General features: G+C 37.7%; 2 protein-coding genes across 4 annotated transcripts; one reads left to right on the forward strand and one right to left on the reverse strand.

Moving 5' to 3' along the window:
• Window positions 1-215: 215 nt before the first annotated feature.
• On the reverse strand, window positions 216-12,041 carry LOC113677639 (laminin subunit beta-2). 2 transcript variants are annotated; one of them, XM_089202832.1, is made up of 15 exons: window positions 11,758-12,041; window positions 10,299-11,249; window positions 10,005-10,172; window positions 9,648-9,821; window positions 9,226-9,435; window positions 8,089-8,757; window positions 7,414-7,560; window positions 6,771-7,013; window positions 6,012-6,184; window positions 4,979-5,366; window positions 4,321-4,542; window positions 3,734-3,898; window positions 2,731-3,509; window positions 2,060-2,542; window positions 216-1,586 (listed from the first exon to the last, which is right to left on the reverse strand). In XM_089202832.1, the coding sequence occupies exons 2-15, from the start codon at window positions 11,170-11,172 to the stop codon at window positions 1,098-1,100; spliced, it is 5,184 nt and encodes a 1,727-aa protein (XP_089058958.1). In that variant the 5' UTR covers window positions 11,173-11,249; window positions 11,758-12,041; the 3' UTR covers window positions 216-1,097. The 2 variants fall into 2 exon arrangements, with proteins under 2 accessions (XP_089058958.1, XP_089058956.1); XM_089202830.1 differs by lacking the exon at window positions 11,758-12,041 and having other exon boundaries at window positions 10,299-11,454.
• Window positions 12,042-13,759: 1,718 nt separating this feature from the next.
• Window positions 13,760-17,634, forward strand: LOC113677647 (NADH dehydrogenase [ubiquinone] 1 alpha subcomplex assembly factor 3). Of its 2 annotated transcripts, none has more exons than XM_089202841.1 (5): window positions 13,760-13,883; window positions 14,672-14,876; window positions 15,657-15,723; window positions 16,087-16,187; window positions 16,922-17,634. In XM_089202841.1, exons 2-5 carry the CDS (start codon window positions 14,715-14,717, stop codon window positions 17,012-17,014), a joined length of 423 nt encoding a protein of 140 aa, XP_089058967.1. In that variant the 5' UTR covers window positions 13,760-13,883; window positions 14,672-14,714; the 3' UTR covers window positions 17,015-17,634. The 2 variants fall into 2 exon arrangements, with proteins under 2 accessions (XP_089058967.1, XP_027050287.2); XM_027194486.2 differs by lacking the exon at window positions 13,760-13,883 and adding an exon at window positions 14,358-14,458.
• The last annotated feature ends 258 nt before the right edge of the window (window positions 17,635-17,892 follow it).

Consider the following 17,892-nt stretch of genomic DNA (forward strand, 5'->3'; position numbering starts at 1 on the left):
GCATTCTTATCAAAGTTCGTTTCCAGAGGTTGAATCATGTAATCCTACCGCTTAATTTTTCAGTCGGCCCTGGATATTTTCTTCAAAGCAAGAGTCACCACATTTACTTCTTTTTTTCTCACTGATTCCCTGTATAATCAAATTTGGTATCTCGCTATCAGGTCGTAAGGTAATTTCAAACTGATCTTGGAACAGAAAAAATCTTCGATCAGGACGGTCAGAGAACACATCTTTTATTGAGGGACCACAAATACCTACAGTGGAATACAGCTGTTGGTGGATCTTAGTACCCAGTAATGACGCAACTTTTGATAAATTACTCTCTGACATACGCCAAATTAACAAATAATAGCAACATTAGCATTATCAAAATGATACTAACTAATTTCAATTGTATTTACAGGCGTTCAGTTTGTAAACGGGGCATGACGGTAGCACAGACCTGTTGCAAACCTCACTTCTCTCTTTATTCTGCGCCACGCTTGCGACCCATTTTAACAGTTATGTTTACAAATTGAACGCCTGCACCCTGCTACAACTGATCACGAAGAATCGCATTCTCACGGTTATCCCTCGTAAGACCTCGAATTTTGAGTTCTTTAATTTCCATAACGAGGATGCCTACACCGAATAACTGAATTAACAGACCTCTTTTCCGGACCGAGAGTTAAAAGCAAACGATCTTGATTGGAATCTTTAAAGAGCTTTTTACTGACTTACACTGTCTGTTCTCAAACTTTCTAACTTCTAACCCCACCTCCATATAAACAGGCCCTTAGTCGCACAGCCTGCGGAACTTGTAAGCAGTCTTAATTACATCAAGGGCCAAAGACCGAAAAACTGGCCATAAAACTTTGTAGTTAACCGGCTACAAAGATACTCCATGTCTCAGTTTAAGTCTTGATGTGTTGTTTTGACATAGTCAAAAAGAAAAAAAAACCTGAAAAATCTCTCCAGGCTGTGCTGAAGTGGTCTGATCAGTAAAGTTGTGTTACTCAATACCAAAAGGGCTTGCGTAAGGCCTTGTGACTGTCCGCAATGTCCCATGGATGTTTGGTTACATAATCTAGTCTTTCAGCTCCTCTCTATTAGCAAAGTTAGCAAAGCATAAAGGAAGGTAGAGACCTTACTAAATCCTTATATTTCTGAATATCAGACCGAAGCTGGTGAATCCGCTCTTTATACATTGCCATCTTTGTCTTCTGTAGTTGAAGCTCTCTTTTTAACTCCTCTAACTGGGGCTGGAGTTGAAGCCCGTCAAATTTCTGTCGGGCTGAATTCACCCCTTCCCTGAGAGTGGGCAGATCGTCCACTCTGACTCGAGGCAAACCAGAGCTTTCATTCATCACGCGTCTAATCAAAATAATTAGTCGATGCACAGTAGCGTTTGTATGAGCAGCTCTATGAAGAATAATGTGGCCATTGTTTGACAAGTTGGAGGCTTTTGTCGACAGGTTTTGACAGAGTTTCTGGATGGGTTCTATATTTCGAGCCATGAAGTCTTCCATAGTAGCGTTACCTACCATGTTCACTCCACTTGTCTCGTTCCACAATTTATACGCCAGGCGGAGAGCCTTCTTCACGACCTTTGTAAGCCACAAAAAGTAAAAATTGATTACTCCACTGGCTGAAAACCAAAAAGTTTATAGGTATCCATTTCTGTTACTAAACGCGTACACAAACTAAGTCATCAGCCTTAAGAACAAGCATCCTTTTCACGTGTTTTTTAGGTCAGCAGTAGTAAGGCGATTGCATACTGCTACAGGTTTGGTATGGAGTAGAGTTCCAGCCATTACACACTGAGTTTGATTTAGTCAGTGAGCTTCAACCATATGATTACCGACAAAAAAATCGCCACAGAATGGCTGGAGACAAAAATTCTTGATGTAGCTTCCTTCACTGCTTACCACTCTAATGTCTATTGTTGTTGGTTAGAATACAAGATTCAAACTATCACGAAACAACTCGTACGCAGTGTGTTCATTAAAATAATTGTTGGGGTCGAAAATACAATACTTTACTCACCAATTACATCATGACAAACTAACAGGGAGCATACCTGCTTTTCGGAAGCAGAAGATTTATCAACCACTTCTCCAAGTTGCAGAGCCTCCTCAACCGTTTTCAGCGAGTTTGCAGAAGATTCATTCACTGCAAAAACATTCCTTAAAATGTCGTGAGCGTTGGTGCGAGCGGAGGAAACAGTTAACAAGGACCTGTTGGCAGAGGCCTGGACCTGACGAGATTCAGCTTCAAAGTTGCTCGCGACATTCAACATTCTCTTCGCATGTTCATGCACCTTGTTAGCTCTTGAGACAGAAGCCTGTGTGGAACTTAATGCAGCCTGGGATCTCTGTAGAAGCTGTGTACCATTTAACAACACGTTTTGTACTTCCTCTTCCAGATGTACCGATCTTTCTATGGCAGCGTGAACCTGACCTGCCACAGCCGCACTGGAATGATATAGTTCGCTAGTTTGATTGAGGAAATGCGCTGCCAGATTTCTTGCCTCAATTGTCTTTCTTTTCAAATCTTGTAACACCTATATTTATCAAAATAATCACATGTAATTCAGTATCCATTTCCACTAAGGTCTTCTCTCGTGATACGTAGTCAATCCCAACTAAAGAGAAAGTGAATCTAGTTTTTCGATCATATTTGATATAACGAATTTTTCGGTACATCTATATTTGACTTACCAAAGTACTCACGTTAATACAGTAAACTTACACTGCTCATGTCAGGGTTTGGTTGACTAGCCTCGGCTATCACTGCTTCACTGTCATTATACGCTTTACTAGCACTGGTGAGTTTGCTTAACACCAATGCCACTGTTTGCTCTCCAAGAGTATTTGCTGCTGATACGTTTTCATACAGTGGCTGCAGCAGATTAGTCAGTTGAACCTGGGTAGAATTCGCATCTTGTGCTTTTTCAGTAGCATTGCTTGCTGTCTCCAATGCGGATTCTACACGCGCAAAAATTGTCCCATTAATTGTGACGGTGCGATTTTTATGTTCAATCACACCTTCTGCGACACCTATCAACTCCTTTGCTACGAGCGCCAGGGATCTGGACAACACTTCGTTCTGTTCTAGTTTGTGTCTCATAGGAGTTCCCAATAAGCGGGCTGCCTCCCTGACTACATCACGAATCTGCGTAACAGTGCTTTCGATTTCTTTCCTATTGGCATCCACTACAGCTGCATAATAAAGTGTGTGATTCACATAAGTTGTCTCAGTGTGGTTTAGGTTGGTACTCAAGTCGTGGCATGCAACTGCAAAAGTTAGCCACTGAGATGTTAAATTTCCTTCTACCTCCAATGCTCTGCTGATTGTTTGAGTAAGTACGCTGACTTCCGTGACCAGCTGGTGCAATCGCTCCACAAATGTGAGATTGTGAAGTAATGCAGGATGTTTCATAAGAGCCGAGAGATCATATTCTATGTCTAGGAGCCGGGTGCGAACAACATTCACATCCTCTTGGATAGAAGAGTAACAAGAGGAACATTCTGAAAAAGTGACATTAATGAAGTAAAAATTCAATGTAACTTAGAATTATCAACTGAGTTGATAACGTAAATAGGCCACCATAAAGGGTTTTAAAGCTGATTTTTCGAGCGTTAGAAACTTACCCCCTTTATTCAGATGTAAAAAGTCAGTCGAATTATAGCAGAAAGAAACAAAATAATTTCGAATGCTGGAACAGAATATAAAGTTCCAAGACGCTCTTTACCTCTACAGCTGAACAAACTGTCTGAAGTATTCCAGCTATTTTCCATACACCTGTCACAGCGCCTGCCCCCTATTCTAGCTGTTGTGTTACACTCACATTGACCAGTCAAAGGGTCGCATAAGGTTGTGTTTCCAAAGGCAGTTCCAACAGGGTGACAATCACAGGCTAAAGAATATACACTGAGAATGAGAGACAACTTAAATGTAATTTTTGGTGTGACGAAACATTACATTTAGAAAGTTTGTAACGCCTTGAAACTATACAAGTTAATAATGTACTGGCAGGCAAACCAACAATTTTTAACTCAATTAACTTTGATTTTCAAACGTCTTCTTGGTAAGGTTGACAAGAGTGTTCAACACAGAAAGTGGATATGTGTAAAATGCTTAAAAATGGTGAAGAACAAACTGGTATATCACTTGGATTCAAATAAGTTAAGTCAAATTGCTCATCATTTCCGTTGAATCAACTTAAGCTCAAAGACTAGCTAGAGACATGCACAGGTAACTACTTATTATTCAGCAAAAATATCACGGGATGCTACGCCAGATAAGCAACCAACATGTGTAAAGAGTACCCTTTGGTACCTCTGCAACCATTTTCTGACAGTCCCCAATAGCCAGGCTCACACTGAGTGCATTCTGGTCCCAGCACATTATTTGTACACAAATGGCAGCGGTCACCATAGGTACCCACTTGACAGTTGGTGCACGCCCCAGTCTCCCTGTCACATTCTGTGCTCCGGTTATTACACGAACAAAGAACACAACGGCCACTTGGCCCACTTCCATTCACCTCACGAGTGTACCCTGAGGAAAGAACAAAGAAAAAACAAAAACAATACCGGTGAGTATTATAAATATGTAAAGGAAGTTTTTTGTATCAATGTTTCTTAATGTAAAATGATCAAGGCTAGTTATTCAAAGCTAACAAGTGCCTGTATAACAAGTTAAGGCTCTGTTACACTACAAACTCATGAAGAGTGGATTAAATGTAGGTTCAGGAGAGAAAATAAACATTATTGGTTGGATTGTAATGTTTCCAGCAAATGACTCTTAGATCTTCAGTGTTTCAGTCTTTGACTCCTGTCTCTGTTCAATAAGAGAAAGTTAAAGTCGATGAAAAGAGTAGGTAGGAACGGTAGGTAGGTATAACGGGTAGGAATTACTCAAGTCTTTAATTACATTTATAACGTCAACACAGCCTTTCACACTGATTTAAAAGAAAAATACTTCTGCTACTTACCTGGCGCACACAGTTCACACGACAGCCCTGTGTAGTTTGTGTGACACGTAGCATTTTCTACAAATCCAACCGAAACTTCACCTGGTATACCTCGCTCATTCACGGCAGTCTCCAAAGTTACCTCCTTGAAAGTCACAGTACTCTGTGGGAAATACGAGGCACGGAGCTTGAGAGATGTCAGCCCAGCCAAAATGGACTGGAACTCCAGTGATGATACTGACTGCCCATCAATCACGTGTGTTTCATCTAGTATCACGTGATATGACGAGACGTTAGGAGAGAGGGAGGGAATAAAGTTGAGCGCCACTTCTTTAGAGCCACTGGCCAGGATGACATCTCCATCTGCTGCAGCCGGGTTTTGTCCATTACCAGGATCTTTGATGTCTATCTGTCAAAAAAAATAACAAACGTTTACATGTAGAGTATCTTAATGATTTGTGGGGAATGCATAGCAGCCATGATTTCTGTGGATGATGTCATAAAACTATGCCAATATCAAGAACAAATTATTGCTGCTAATGTTTTCTTATCTCCCCCTGTAAAAAGCAACAAGAATTCTAACTGACTGATGATGAATGCTCATTTTAATAACAAGGTTCTCTGGGCATTTCAGCAACAGATAGGCATAACTAAAAGAAACAAATTTAGAACAAATTCACATGTAACCATTTGTCACATCCATTTTCCCCAAGAAAGTGAATGCAGCCGAGTAATCTTTGTAACAATATCACAGGGTACCTAATCTCAGAGGGTTTATCAAACCTATTTTCAGGGTATATTTTACCACAAACCACACTGTCTTTTAACCTTGTATGAAACGCAGATTTACTTTGACCAAAATTTCACTCTTTATTTGCCCCCAGTAACAAAATGACAAACTGGATAAGTGACAGGTACAATTTACCCATTGTACACCAAATGCATGCATGATAGTCACTTTTATTGAGCCACTCTTCCTTAACATTAGAGTTTGCCATCTAAATATTATTATATAGCCCTCCCCATGTGAATTAAATCACCTAGATATCCTTACTTTGACATGTAGTCTCTGGCCATATGACCTTAACTGTGTTCCAAGAAATAAGGAAGGTGCACTAATGTACATTACAGGTGGCACAAGAACAGAGGTAACAACCAAGCCATTGGATGCTGAGTCAACAAATGGAATCACATCACCTGTCCTGTTTACCACCACCCAATCAAACTCTGAAAAATAAGAAATTAGAATACTTTTCTCTAAAGAAACAAACATGAAAACAAATGCTTCGTTAAGCCACTTTATTTCAAAGGATACATATCTAGCAACATACACAAGATCCAAGCATTTTCATCATCTTATATGCTTTGAAATATTGTAGACAGTTTGCATCTATGTTCCCATTTAGCCTGCACAGGATTGTCAAATGCAAGGCTGCTTTAGAGTAGTGTTGGTCCCAAAAATCTAGCACTGTATACCATTCCTTTTCCTCAGATGAGCTACCTTGTCTAATAACTGGGCTAATTTAGATATAATAAGCTTTTGTTTCCAATGACAGAACTACAACTGACAACTAATTGTTTCATTATTTAAATATGTCATCATTATTACATTACATGATGATTATTTCTTCCAGGGTTGCAAATACTGCATCTGTCCCAAGTACCAAGAAACATTTTGTTGCTTACTTTTTTTTGGTACATTGATTGAGTAGAATATTGATTGAAGTAATGCTTTTAGATATTTATTAAAGAATAGCTTGTAATGTAAACTAGCTAGTGTAAAATGTGGCAGAATCAAAAGCACAGATATTACCTGTTTTATTTTCAAATTCATTTAATATGGCTGATGCAACAAATCCACTAGCTGATTTACAACTACTCGCTCTGCCATAACCAAAACAAGACAGACATCCCTGCTCATTAGCACTATCCAAATTAAAGGAGCCATCTTTACAGATGTCACAGTTGTGTCCTTCAACATTGGCCTTGCACTGGCACTTTCCAGTTGTCAAATGACAGGCAAAATGCAAAGACCCCGCATTAGAACACTGACAACCTGCAAAAACACAGTTAACTTTTTAGTAACAAGTATACTGTGATACAGCTTATCCAGACCTCTTAAAAAATTGCTTAGGGTCATTCACATTTACCCCTATCAAAAAACAGTTATTTAGCAAGCACAAAAGATATTAATGGAAGAGGAATCAAAAAGATACAAAGAATGAACAGATCCAAACTAGCAACAAATTTTAAATCTCATTTTTATTACCTGTTATTGACAAAAAAGCTTGGCAGAGGCTATCAATCAACAAAGAGGTGAGAGAAGACCCAATAGGAACAAGAATGGTTTTTAATGTATTGGAAGTATCTATCTTTTTTCAAACTGATTCATCTAACTCCATGCATCTAGTGGTGTTCTAATGGTGATAAGTACAAAAAGTTAGCTGTTTTCTTACGTTTACATCCTGTTGAAGAAAATCCATAGTATCCATTATTACAGGAGTCACAGATACGTCCCACAACTCCTTGGTGACACTGACACTGGCCTCCATAAGCTGTACATTGTGTACCACTAACACTACCAACAGGATTACACCTGCAGGCTGAAATCCAACAAAAATGAAACAACAACAATCAAGATCTGAACAGACTGTGATGTTCTTGAAGTGAAACAGCCTTCTCATAAATATAGATAGAGAGGGCCCTTTTAAAAGGGGAAAGTCCTATGGTTAAAATTACCTCTTTATATTAAAAATGTTGCATAAGATGCCTAAAAATGTAGGGTAAAAGTCTTGTTCGCTGATATGTTGTGATTTTTTGAAACTATAAGAAAAGCAAAAGTTTCAGTATTTTCCATAAACCTAAACACAATGGACACATGGCACGAGTATTTGATCTATCACATAGAAAACAACATGTACTATTACATGCTCAGTCATGAGACTACAGAATGAGATAAATTACTAAAATTATTTCATTTAATGTGCACCTTCTTCCTTTGTTAACCAAAAAGTACAGCTTCTGCCTTGTTTTCAAGTGAAAGATTGGCATGAGTGAATTATTCCCAATACAGGAGAAGGAAATTGTTGAAGGGAAGGGAGAAAAGTCAGTAAGAGAGGAAATGAACTTACCCAAGGTACCATTATAGATTTCTGTACTTGCAGCAAACACCAGTTTGTTGCAGTAAGCTGGCTCTGATGCTGCCAGAGACAAAGAAGCTTGAGCACAGCTATGTAACTGATCTTGAGTGTCTCTTTCTGACTCAGTATAAGCTCTGGTAGTATTTACATCAGGAAGAAAGACCAGTGAGTCAACATGAACAGAGCAGTTCTCAATGTCATTGGTACTGTTATATGTCAGTGAGAGGTTGTAGACTTTGCCAGTCAATAGTGTTACAGTTTGAGGTGACCTCCATGTTTTCCCTGATCTTTCTGGTTGCTTCTCCATTAAAAGATCAAATTCAATGCTGGTATTTTGGCCAGTACTTGTGATGCCCAATACAAGCTTCGCAGAAAAATCAAATGTACAACTTTGGGTGATACTGTAACGAAGAACTGCATAGAACTGGTGGCTGGCTAACACTTTGGCATTATCAATGTAGGCATATTGCCCCGTATAGAGAATGGCAAAACCATGCCCACTGAAGTCTACTCCATAACCCTCAGATGGAGTCAAAGTTGTGAAGGTACCATGCATATCTTCTAGTTCAAACTGGATGAAGTCCAAGGATGGATAGAAATGTTCCTGCTGGGATCTTTCACACTCGCTTCCTTCTACACCAGGGCGGCAAGAACAGGTGCCTAAGAAATCAAATATAAGTGCTGACCAGGTGAAAATTCAAGTTAAAAAAAGCTGAATTAAATAGTTTTGCTGGTGGAATTTAAGATTTTGCATTAAATTTATTACAAAACATATTCTAGCAGGGTTTCCTCCCTGGTATGTTTAATCTATTCATACCAGTTTGGATAATAATGAACTTCTGACTAACAAAATTATTTTGTTCTTCAAGATTGAGGTTTCAGTAAATCACTCCAAACATAAAATATGCAGCAGTTACAGAAAGGAGAAACTACGACACAATAAGCTCCACATGAAGTTCTCTGCCAGGGAAAAACTAATCTATCAGGATTATGAAGATTAAAAATTATAAACTTGGGATACAAGTTTCTAAACCAAATATCAACTCAAGACTACTCACATCACAGTAAATACCAATGGGCCATACCATTAATCACTGTTCAAAAGATAGGAACTTGAAAGTTACCAACCTGACAATTTGTCACATTGAGGGAATGCCCCACCTAAATCACAGGGACACCTTAGACAATCTGAATCCTTGGTTAGTGGAAACAGGTAAAAGCCATCTTTACATTCCACACAGTACCTGCCCTGTACAGATTCCTTACATGGACAGTCCCCAGTATACTGGTCACACTGTAAAGTGTTGTTCACTGTTCCCAAGATATCACATCCACAGGCTGAAGCAAAACAATCAAAAAATTCTTTGTATTGAGAATTATGAGACTTGCAAACCAAGCCATCTGTTTTAAATTATTGTTCTTCAAAGAGAAAAAAGTCAGAGTAAAACCCTTAAACTTAGATTTAAAAAGCAAATGTGCTCAAAAAGAATAATACATTAGACAAAACATTTCAATAATTGTGACTTTTTAGGCATGTTGTGGAAGTTGACCTTTGCATTCACCAGCTGGATTTCCTCTGTAACCCCAGTATCCTGGAATACACTGATCACACTGTCGTCCAAACACATTCTCCTTACACCGGCACTGTCCAATCACCTGCGTGGGTGTTGCCTCCTGCAGGCATGTACCATCATTTGTAATACCTTCTGGGAAACAGTTACAAGCTGCAAAGAAAAAAAAAAAGAAACAGTTACTGTAACTTAGGATTAAAGGCGCTTTTATCTAAAATGAACAAGCCTATTGGTTTCAAGCAACACATTAATGAAAATATCTTAACCAGCTTGTAAGCCAAGTGCAACTAAGTCCTTAATTCTTGTAATTAAAATCAATTTGCCAGCTAATCTTACCAATGCATGTGTTTAGATCTTGTAAAGGCACATTTGCATTCCTATAGTACTTTGGTGAACATGCTTCACATTGTGATCCTTTGGTATTGTGTTGACAACTGGTACAAACACCATAGCCCAGAGTATCATTGTATATACAGGACAATCCATGGTTATTACATTCACATTCTACATCAAACCAAATAAAACACATTTAGCCAATGAATTTATAACCAGTAAAAAATCTATTTTTAGATTTTGCATGCTAAGGGAAATGAAAATTTGTTCTGAATAATAAAGTTAATTGGTGATCACCTTTGCATTCATTTGCATGACTCGCATTTGCTGGCATCCATGGACGATTGTTGAACATTGGTATGCACATTTCACAATCCTGTCCCATTGTATTATGCTCACATTCACATGTTTCCTCCATGCGTGGTCCTGTACAATATTGTGCATGCCCATTACAGTTACACCGTCCTGTTATTACAATATCTGAGATTGCATAATAATACTTGTTGAGTACATCCTCAGTCTGAAATACTTTTTCAAGGCCATCTGTGTAAGGATATTCAAGTCTGACTCGTACATTTGTTGCTAACATGAAATTCTGGATCTCTTCATCAAAGTAACGACAACTGTCATCATAGCGTTTATCAAATCTGTACTCCACCTTTCCATATCTTGGTGGGAACTGTCCACTGTAATCCTCAGTGCAGGTTGCTTCAAATAGATTGTTCTTTGGAACAGGTTCCATTTCATCCATGTTGTAATACAAGGGACACTTAAAAGCAAAGTACTGTAAAACTTTCCATGTTTTACCATAGTCCCTTGACTTTTCCAGAAACATGGCCATTGGTCTCTCATTGTAAAATCTCACTATGATACCACCAGATATGTGGAACCTTCTGCCAAAAGACAGCGTTATGTTTACCTTCAAAGGATTGAACTGGTTTGACATTCCAAGTTGGTTTGTGTCCCACCATGTTTGAGACTGCCACCATGTTACATCTTCAAGGAAATATGGAGTATCAAATTCCTTATCAACTATGAATACTGGAGAATGCCTTTTATCTGTTTTATTAGCATCACACTCAAAGCACTTTTGTCCAGGGCCAAGCTCACAGAACCCACTAGCTGGGTTACCACATGTATTTGTTGATGAAACATTCCTTTTGTAGGCCATATTGACTGGACTTGCGATGCAAGGACGTGGATTCCTTCCAGAATCGTAGCATCCATTAAACTTACAAGTTGTGGCAACTGTTGATGTGTTGATAAGATACAAGAAGAAATAAATAACCACTAGATAAAATAGCATGTAAGTTTTCATTTTGAAATAATTATTTCTTCTCAGCCAATGCGAAAAAAAGCTAACTAGTAATCTTCCTTAAATATGTTATGTAATGGCGGCTGTCAAGGTAATAACAGCTGAATTCAGATGACACCGAGTAAATCGCGTTAAACATTGGCATGACAGGGCTAAATTGACAGGGAATTCTCCAGTATGGTATTCCATTTATTGCAAATCGTGCTGATTATTTATTTAAGAATTGTAAACATTTTTAAATATTTGTTGTTGTCATTCATATCTACAGTACAGAACTTGGACTGCTCAATAATGTAATAGCAGTTGAGCTCAAAGTGTAGTAATGGATGACGATCGCTTTTCTGAATTTTAAAATTGTAATGGTTCAAACGCAAGAAGGTTAATCACAAAACAGTAAGTAGAATTTACTAGAAAGTATTGTGACATGTGGAAAATATTTACCTTTATTTCCATGGCGTACCAGCTTGACGCGGCGGTTATGTGCGACAGGTACTTGGAGCTCGGCCAGCAAATTAACTTCCTTCGCTCGATTTTGTCACCGACGTTCAATATATTATTTCGCTCAAGAATATTCATTTTACAGCTAAATCACTTTCTAAGATTAATTTCTATAACTAAGTCTTACAAAGAGTGTTGTCTCCCCAAGTTCCCTTGCAGAGCCACAGCGCAAACTCAAATTTTCCGCCATTTTCGGGTGTCACGAAAGCTAAGACCTAATAGGACCTAGGACCCCTCGAAAACTAAAACCCCTAGAAAACTTTTACGTATGGGCTGGTATGGGATATTTTAAAAGAAAGAAGAAGCCAAGATAATCTTTTCAATCTGGGGGAGCTACAACTTGGAGATCGTGAATTTTATTTGAGGTGTATACATGCAGGCTTAACTGAGCTGCAAAATTAAACGTTGAATAATGATAAGCAAACTTTTCACTCATAAATTTACACTCTATTTAATTCAGAAAGAAAAAGTAAGCTTTCTGTTTCTCTTTTCTTATTGAATAAAATTCACCACGCATTAGTCTTAGTCGATGTACCTCGTTTCGAGCGAAAGGCCGTTTTAACGTATTCTGCAAGAATAAGTTGCCTGTTTTCAATTTTCGGGAAACTTTAAACGCAATTTTTAAGATCAGTTTTTCCGATCGCAATTCATGACCAGCTCAGTTCATCTTCTCTCGCGTTTGTAACTTTCCATATAAAGTATTATTTTGTAAAGAATAAGAAAGATGGTAAGTTTATTATGATAATCATTATTTATCTTTTTAACAAATTGCTGCCAAATTAGTGTGAAGCAGATTGATGGTAATGTCGTTTTGCGGCCTAGCGACCGCATTTCTTCCTGCAAACACTCAACTCTCATAACATAAAACAAAGGGGTGCCAAAATATGTTTATGACGTTGGATATGTTATGATTTGTCCAGTTATACCCTTCTATTTGATATTATTCTCGCACATGAGGAAAATTGGATGTACCCTGACCCAAACAATCAAGGAGAAAAACTGCCGTCGACGAGATATACAACGAAATTTTATTGTATAAAACGCTCCTGCATTTTGAACCGATTCCCATACTTCGGCCCCGCCTACCTGGAAATTTCACCAGAATTGCGATCGGCCCTGAAGGATGCGCACAGAAAATTGATTCGAGCAGAGCTAGGCTGTGGTGAAATGTAGCAAGAAACAGCTGTGATGTGAAGTGGTTTTCAATTGAGTACCATTGTCGTTGTCGTTCTTGTATTACTATGTCTCCTGGTTCGCATCAATTTGAAGACAAATCCTATAACACGAAATTAATAGCAAAAAGGGATCGTTTGTAAAGTTATTTTAACGTTGATAAAAATACGAATCAAATATTGTTTCACACTAGATAATGTATGTAGGTCTTGGCTTTCGTGGCACCCATACGAAAATACATAGAATTAGACATTTGATGCTATTCTGGTTTGCAGATTTAATGAATGTAACCGAAGAAGTTACAATTCATAGACCCATTCTTTCTTCCTTTCTCTTTTTCTTTCTTTCTTTCTATCCATTTCTCATTCATAACTTCTTCGGTTACATTCATTAAATCTGCAAACCAGAGTAGCATCAAACCATGTCTGATTGTCCACCTGGTTGCCGTGTGAACTTTAATATATTATACATAGAATTGTTTGCTATTGCAAGATCTGTAAGGAATGTGGGCAACACCTTTCTCCCTGATTTACGCAGTAAACTAAAGTAAAACTTAAACTTAAAGTAAAACTTCAGTAGATGCTGTTCTTTGAATCGGAAAATTGCATTATCTCATACATTACAGCGGTAATTTTTTCCCTATGTTCTTGTTTGCGAGATTCTTAGACTTTGCTAATGGGTTATTCATATTTTAGCGAGGGAAAACGTTTTTCAGGAAAATGTTTAACCTGGCGCGAATAATAATTTTCATCGATGATATAGAAATGGCATTGGAAGACGACTGAAAACCCATACAGCCGTCAAGCAACCGACAATGCGACGGACGTATCACAGCTATAAAAAAGGCAATACAAACAGAATCACAGGGGCCATTTAACAGCGCTTGGTGTTTAAAGGTGAGAGTATGTCAGACATGGTTTGATGCTACTCTGGTTAACAGATTTAATGGATGTGAGTGTGTGTTTTTAGGGGGACTTTTATTTTTTTTTGCCGCAAAAGCAAAATTTTTTAGCATGATAGTCGAACCGGCCTTTCGCTCGAAACGCGGCATATGGAGAGAATTCTCTAATGTATATAGTTACCAACTAACTGTAGAGGACCGAATTGAATTATCGTGAAATTCTCAGAAGTCGTGACTCGAACTGTACTCAAGTGTTGGGTTATTTCATTGCACTGTAATTGGCCATGAATTCAAATAGGGGTCTTAGTTTTGGAGTGTTTTTCAAAAGCGAAAACCTGAATCCTGAACCAGTCTTTCGAGGGGTTTTAGTCTTCGAGGGGTCTTTGGTCTCAGGTCTTTGCTTTCGTGACACCCGCCATTTTCATTGGTGACGTTACGGTGTCGTTTTTGTGTAACTGTATATAACATACTAAGCTACCGCTATCCATATGTGTACAAAATTTCCAAAATGGCGAACGCTCTTCTGTGCATAAGGACATGTAGGCATCTTTTAGGAAGACCAATTTCTCGGTAAGTGTTCATGTGATCAGATAAAAAATTTACGTAAGTTAAGATGATTCATCCCTACGAATTTTGTGCTGCAAAATTTGCTCATTCTTTTAAATTCCACCTTATTTTTTCACATTTAATATTGTACATATTGTGTATGTTGCACTCATTTTTACACCGTTTAATGGAAATTATCATCCCTCTCTAAAATTGTGTTATTTTATTTACGAATAGAATTCCAAGACGCCTCAAGCAACACGGTATTGAAAAAGAACCAATGCAGTCAACAGTTACTTTTATAACAGACTTTAAAGATAAAGAAAGTCTGATCAACTCGCCGCCTTACGTTATGTCATACAGCACTCGTGGTTTTACTGTAAAGGATATCAAAGTGTTTGGCTCTGTTGTAATCTTTCCCTCAGCGTTTTACCACTGGCGGGTAAGTTGCTTGTGACCTGTGATATGAGTAGGTTCATACAGAGAGAAGTGAAGTTCAAGTCAGTGCTGTGGTCTGAGGTCTCTATCGTTTATAGCATAGTATCACACCCCAGATGTGCCACCCCAAAAAATGCCCACAAGGGTTTACAAGGGTGGGACTTATGATCTGTAGCAGGATATCTGTTTTTGAGATGTTTTCTTAAAATTATCCCTGGAGAATTTGGTGTTACTTCTCCATATACCTTTTGTTTCCTGTTTTAGTATATCCATTTAGAAATCTCTTGTAATGCTTAACATCTGATTTGCTCTCACCAGTGCGATTCATTCACAAATTGCACCATTTTATGGTCTAAAGTGCATCTTTTTCCTAGCCAATGAGACAGCTATAGCTAATCAAATTTCAAGGCTTGTTTAAAGAGACCAATCAAATTGTAGGAAAATGAGATCAATAAAATATTTGTACAGACTAAAAAAACCTTGAGCGCTTGAATTTTGGGATTTTGATATCACTGTTCAGGTGCTGTAAGAAAACCATAAATTTTGTCATAATTTTGAATGACACTCCACAAGCCTGGCATTGATAATTTCTGAAATTACACTCTGTCGTAATTTTTGTACACAGGACCTGGCAAATGATTATTTTGATAGAAAAGATTCAATACAACCTTATGAAGGCTTCATTTCTCTTCTAATGATAATTTTATACTGGATTCTTTTGTGATAATAAAAGTAAGCACTGTACTTTTAAGTAAAGAAGTAAACTTTTTCTTTCATGTCAAAGATTAAAAAACCAGAAGATATAACAGCTGACAGTCTGACTCTTTTTACAATAATGGAACCTCCAATAGGTTTGTATGTTATTTCAGTTTTGTGTCTCAAAATTTTCTATGCGTAAAAACTTGAACTGTAGCACATTCAACAAAGCTGCAAATCTCATTGATTCTGTAATTGTTATCTAATTTTTTTCTTCTGAAGTACTAGGTGATTTTTTTTCCAAAATTCAAATTCTAATATTTGAGCAAACCGGGTAGGTTTTTTAGTGCTCTTTAGCTGCAAGATACTTTCACACCATTTTGGACTGTACCCTCTCTGATCTGCCAGTTATCATCACATATCTCAAGTTGTGTAAGCTGAAACCAAAAGGAATTCCAGTTTGTATATTATGAATAGTTTATATAAATTTTCCACTAAACTCTAGTGTATTCTTGTAGAAATTGTGGTTGTGGGAACTGGAGAAAAGATTATACGTCTTCCACCAGAAATAAACAATTATATGAAGAAACACAATATTCTTTTGGAAGTTCAGGATACAGTAAGTTCTTTTATCCATGTTATCAATTAAATTATAGCTGGACTCTTAGCTAGCAACATCTTGCTCACAAGAAAAAGAATCCACAGTTCATCTGCAGTTGTTTTAAAATTATTTATTTCAGTTCCTTTTTTTTTACAGCACATAGATTGTGTCATATGTTGATTAAAAAGAGTGCAACTCTTGATGGGGTATCCATCAAAAAGAAGCCTTGGTAAACATACATCTTTCTTGAAATCCATTTGAAATAAAAGTTTTGGTTTAAATGCAAAACAGTGAATCATTTGGAAATACTGTACACTATTAGTCAGTCAACTCTCTCTTAACTGTCGCTTCTTGAAGACTGAGATATCCTTAAAATGGATACTAGGAGTAGCTCCCTGCTACTTAACCTCCTCAGTCTGTCACTTTATAAGACTTAAGGTAAACTGATCCCTATAAGATGTCACTGTAATGGAGATCTTAAGCCTGGTTTTCAATAGTGATGCAAGCACAAATGTGAGTATAACATCTCCTATTTTGCTGTGAAAACAGCCTTCACTGCAAGCATAAGCACAGGTACAAGACAAAGGAAAAATTCTGATCTTTGTGCTTGTGCTTGTATCAAGCCTGTTTTCATGGTTAAATGAGAGCTGTTAACTTTACATTTGTGATTGCAATCTTGCTTTCATTGCTAGTGAAAACCAGGCTTGAAAGTTGTCATGGAGAGAGTTGATTCTTATGTCTTTCCTTTGTAGCCTAATGCAACTGCAACATTCAATTTCCTCTTGGAAGAACAACGGCTGGTCGGAGCAGCTTTCATCCCACCACGGACATTGAGGGAAGACTGATGATTGTTTCTCTCACAGTCATGTGAAATGAGTCACTGAAACTGGCGGCACAACATTGGGTCACAACAGTTACATGGAGCCTTTTAAAGGACCAGAATGATGTAGTCACTGAAACATGGATGTAATGTGACAAATTTTGAAAGAGCCTAGCTGCTAACAGGGAGACAACTCTACAGCGATGATGATAACATTGTCAAGAGTTAGCCATAAAAATGAATACCAAGACCTCCAAGAATGTAAATTTAACTCTTTTCTGTGCCTGTGTGATTCTACCTTGATGGCTTAGTATTCCAACAGACAAAATCAAGGATAAATATATGTTATTTACCAGGCGGAAGATCTATATGGAATAAAACTGTGTCCAGGGTCTTCAGTGCCCTCCTCTGCATGTGGCCATGGGTTGTACTGAAGACCTTATGGACTTACTGATACCTCTAAATAACTTTTTAATTTTTTCTATTGCTCTACATTTTTCCCTTTGGTATAGAAGGTGTGGAAGAATTCTAACCCTTGGTCTGTGTTCTAATAAGCTGAATTGGTTATGAGTACAATCAGATTCAAGAATTTGAGATTATGGCTCATTGAGATGCTCCAAAAAAAATAAAGTTAAAAATTTCCCATACTGTTCTTGTGTGTATTTTTTCTTCTTTCGTGAAATGATTTCCATCAAAACCACTCACCAAAAATAAATATTGAAAGATCCTAAATTTGTGGTGACCAATCTAAGATTTCACCATTTATTCTGTCAACACAAATGTATCACATTAAAACATTGACAAACACACCTTAAAATAAATGTCAGTTTACCTGTCATTGTTTCCTGTGGAAAATAACAACAGCTCAACAAAATGTATAACTTTTTTTTTAGTTGAGAGAAA

This window comes from Pocillopora damicornis, chromosome 4 (genome assembly GCF_964200805.1).
Source record: "Pocillopora damicornis chromosome 4, jaPocDami1.2, whole genome shotgun sequence".
Taxonomy (NCBI): domain Eukaryota; kingdom Metazoa; phylum Cnidaria; class Anthozoa; order Scleractinia; family Pocilloporidae; genus Pocillopora; species Pocillopora damicornis.

What these genes read in the sequence shown, in the direction of transcription:
- LOC113677639 (XM_089202830.1), bottom strand. Translation starts at nt 11,319, where the DNA reads ATGAAAACTTACATGCTATTTTATCTAGTGGTTATTTATTTCTTCTTG. An exon ending in TCCAGCTGGTGAATGCAAAG is followed by an intron (nt 9,436 to 9,647) that starts GTCAACTTCCAC and finishes GTTTTGCTTCAG; the next exon opens with CCTGTGGATGTGATATCTTG. An exon ending in GTCAGAAAATGGTTGCAGAG is followed by an intron (nt 3,899 to 4,320) that starts GTACCAAAGGGT and finishes TATATTCTTTAG; the next exon opens with CCTGTGATTGTCACCCTGTT.
- LOC113677647 (XM_027194486.2), top strand. Translation starts at nt 14,397, where the DNA reads ATGGCGAACGCTCTTCTGTGCATAAGGACATGTAGGCATCTTTTAGGA. An exon ending in CAGCGTTTTACCACTGGCGG is followed by an intron (nt 14,877 to 15,656) that starts GTAAGTTGCTTG and finishes TTCATGTCAAAG; the next exon opens with ATTAAAAAACCAGAAGATAT. An exon ending in TTTTGGAAGTTCAGGATACA is followed by an intron (nt 16,188 to 16,921) that starts GTAAGTTCTTTT and finishes TTTCCTTTGTAG; the next exon opens with CCTAATGCAACTGCAACATT.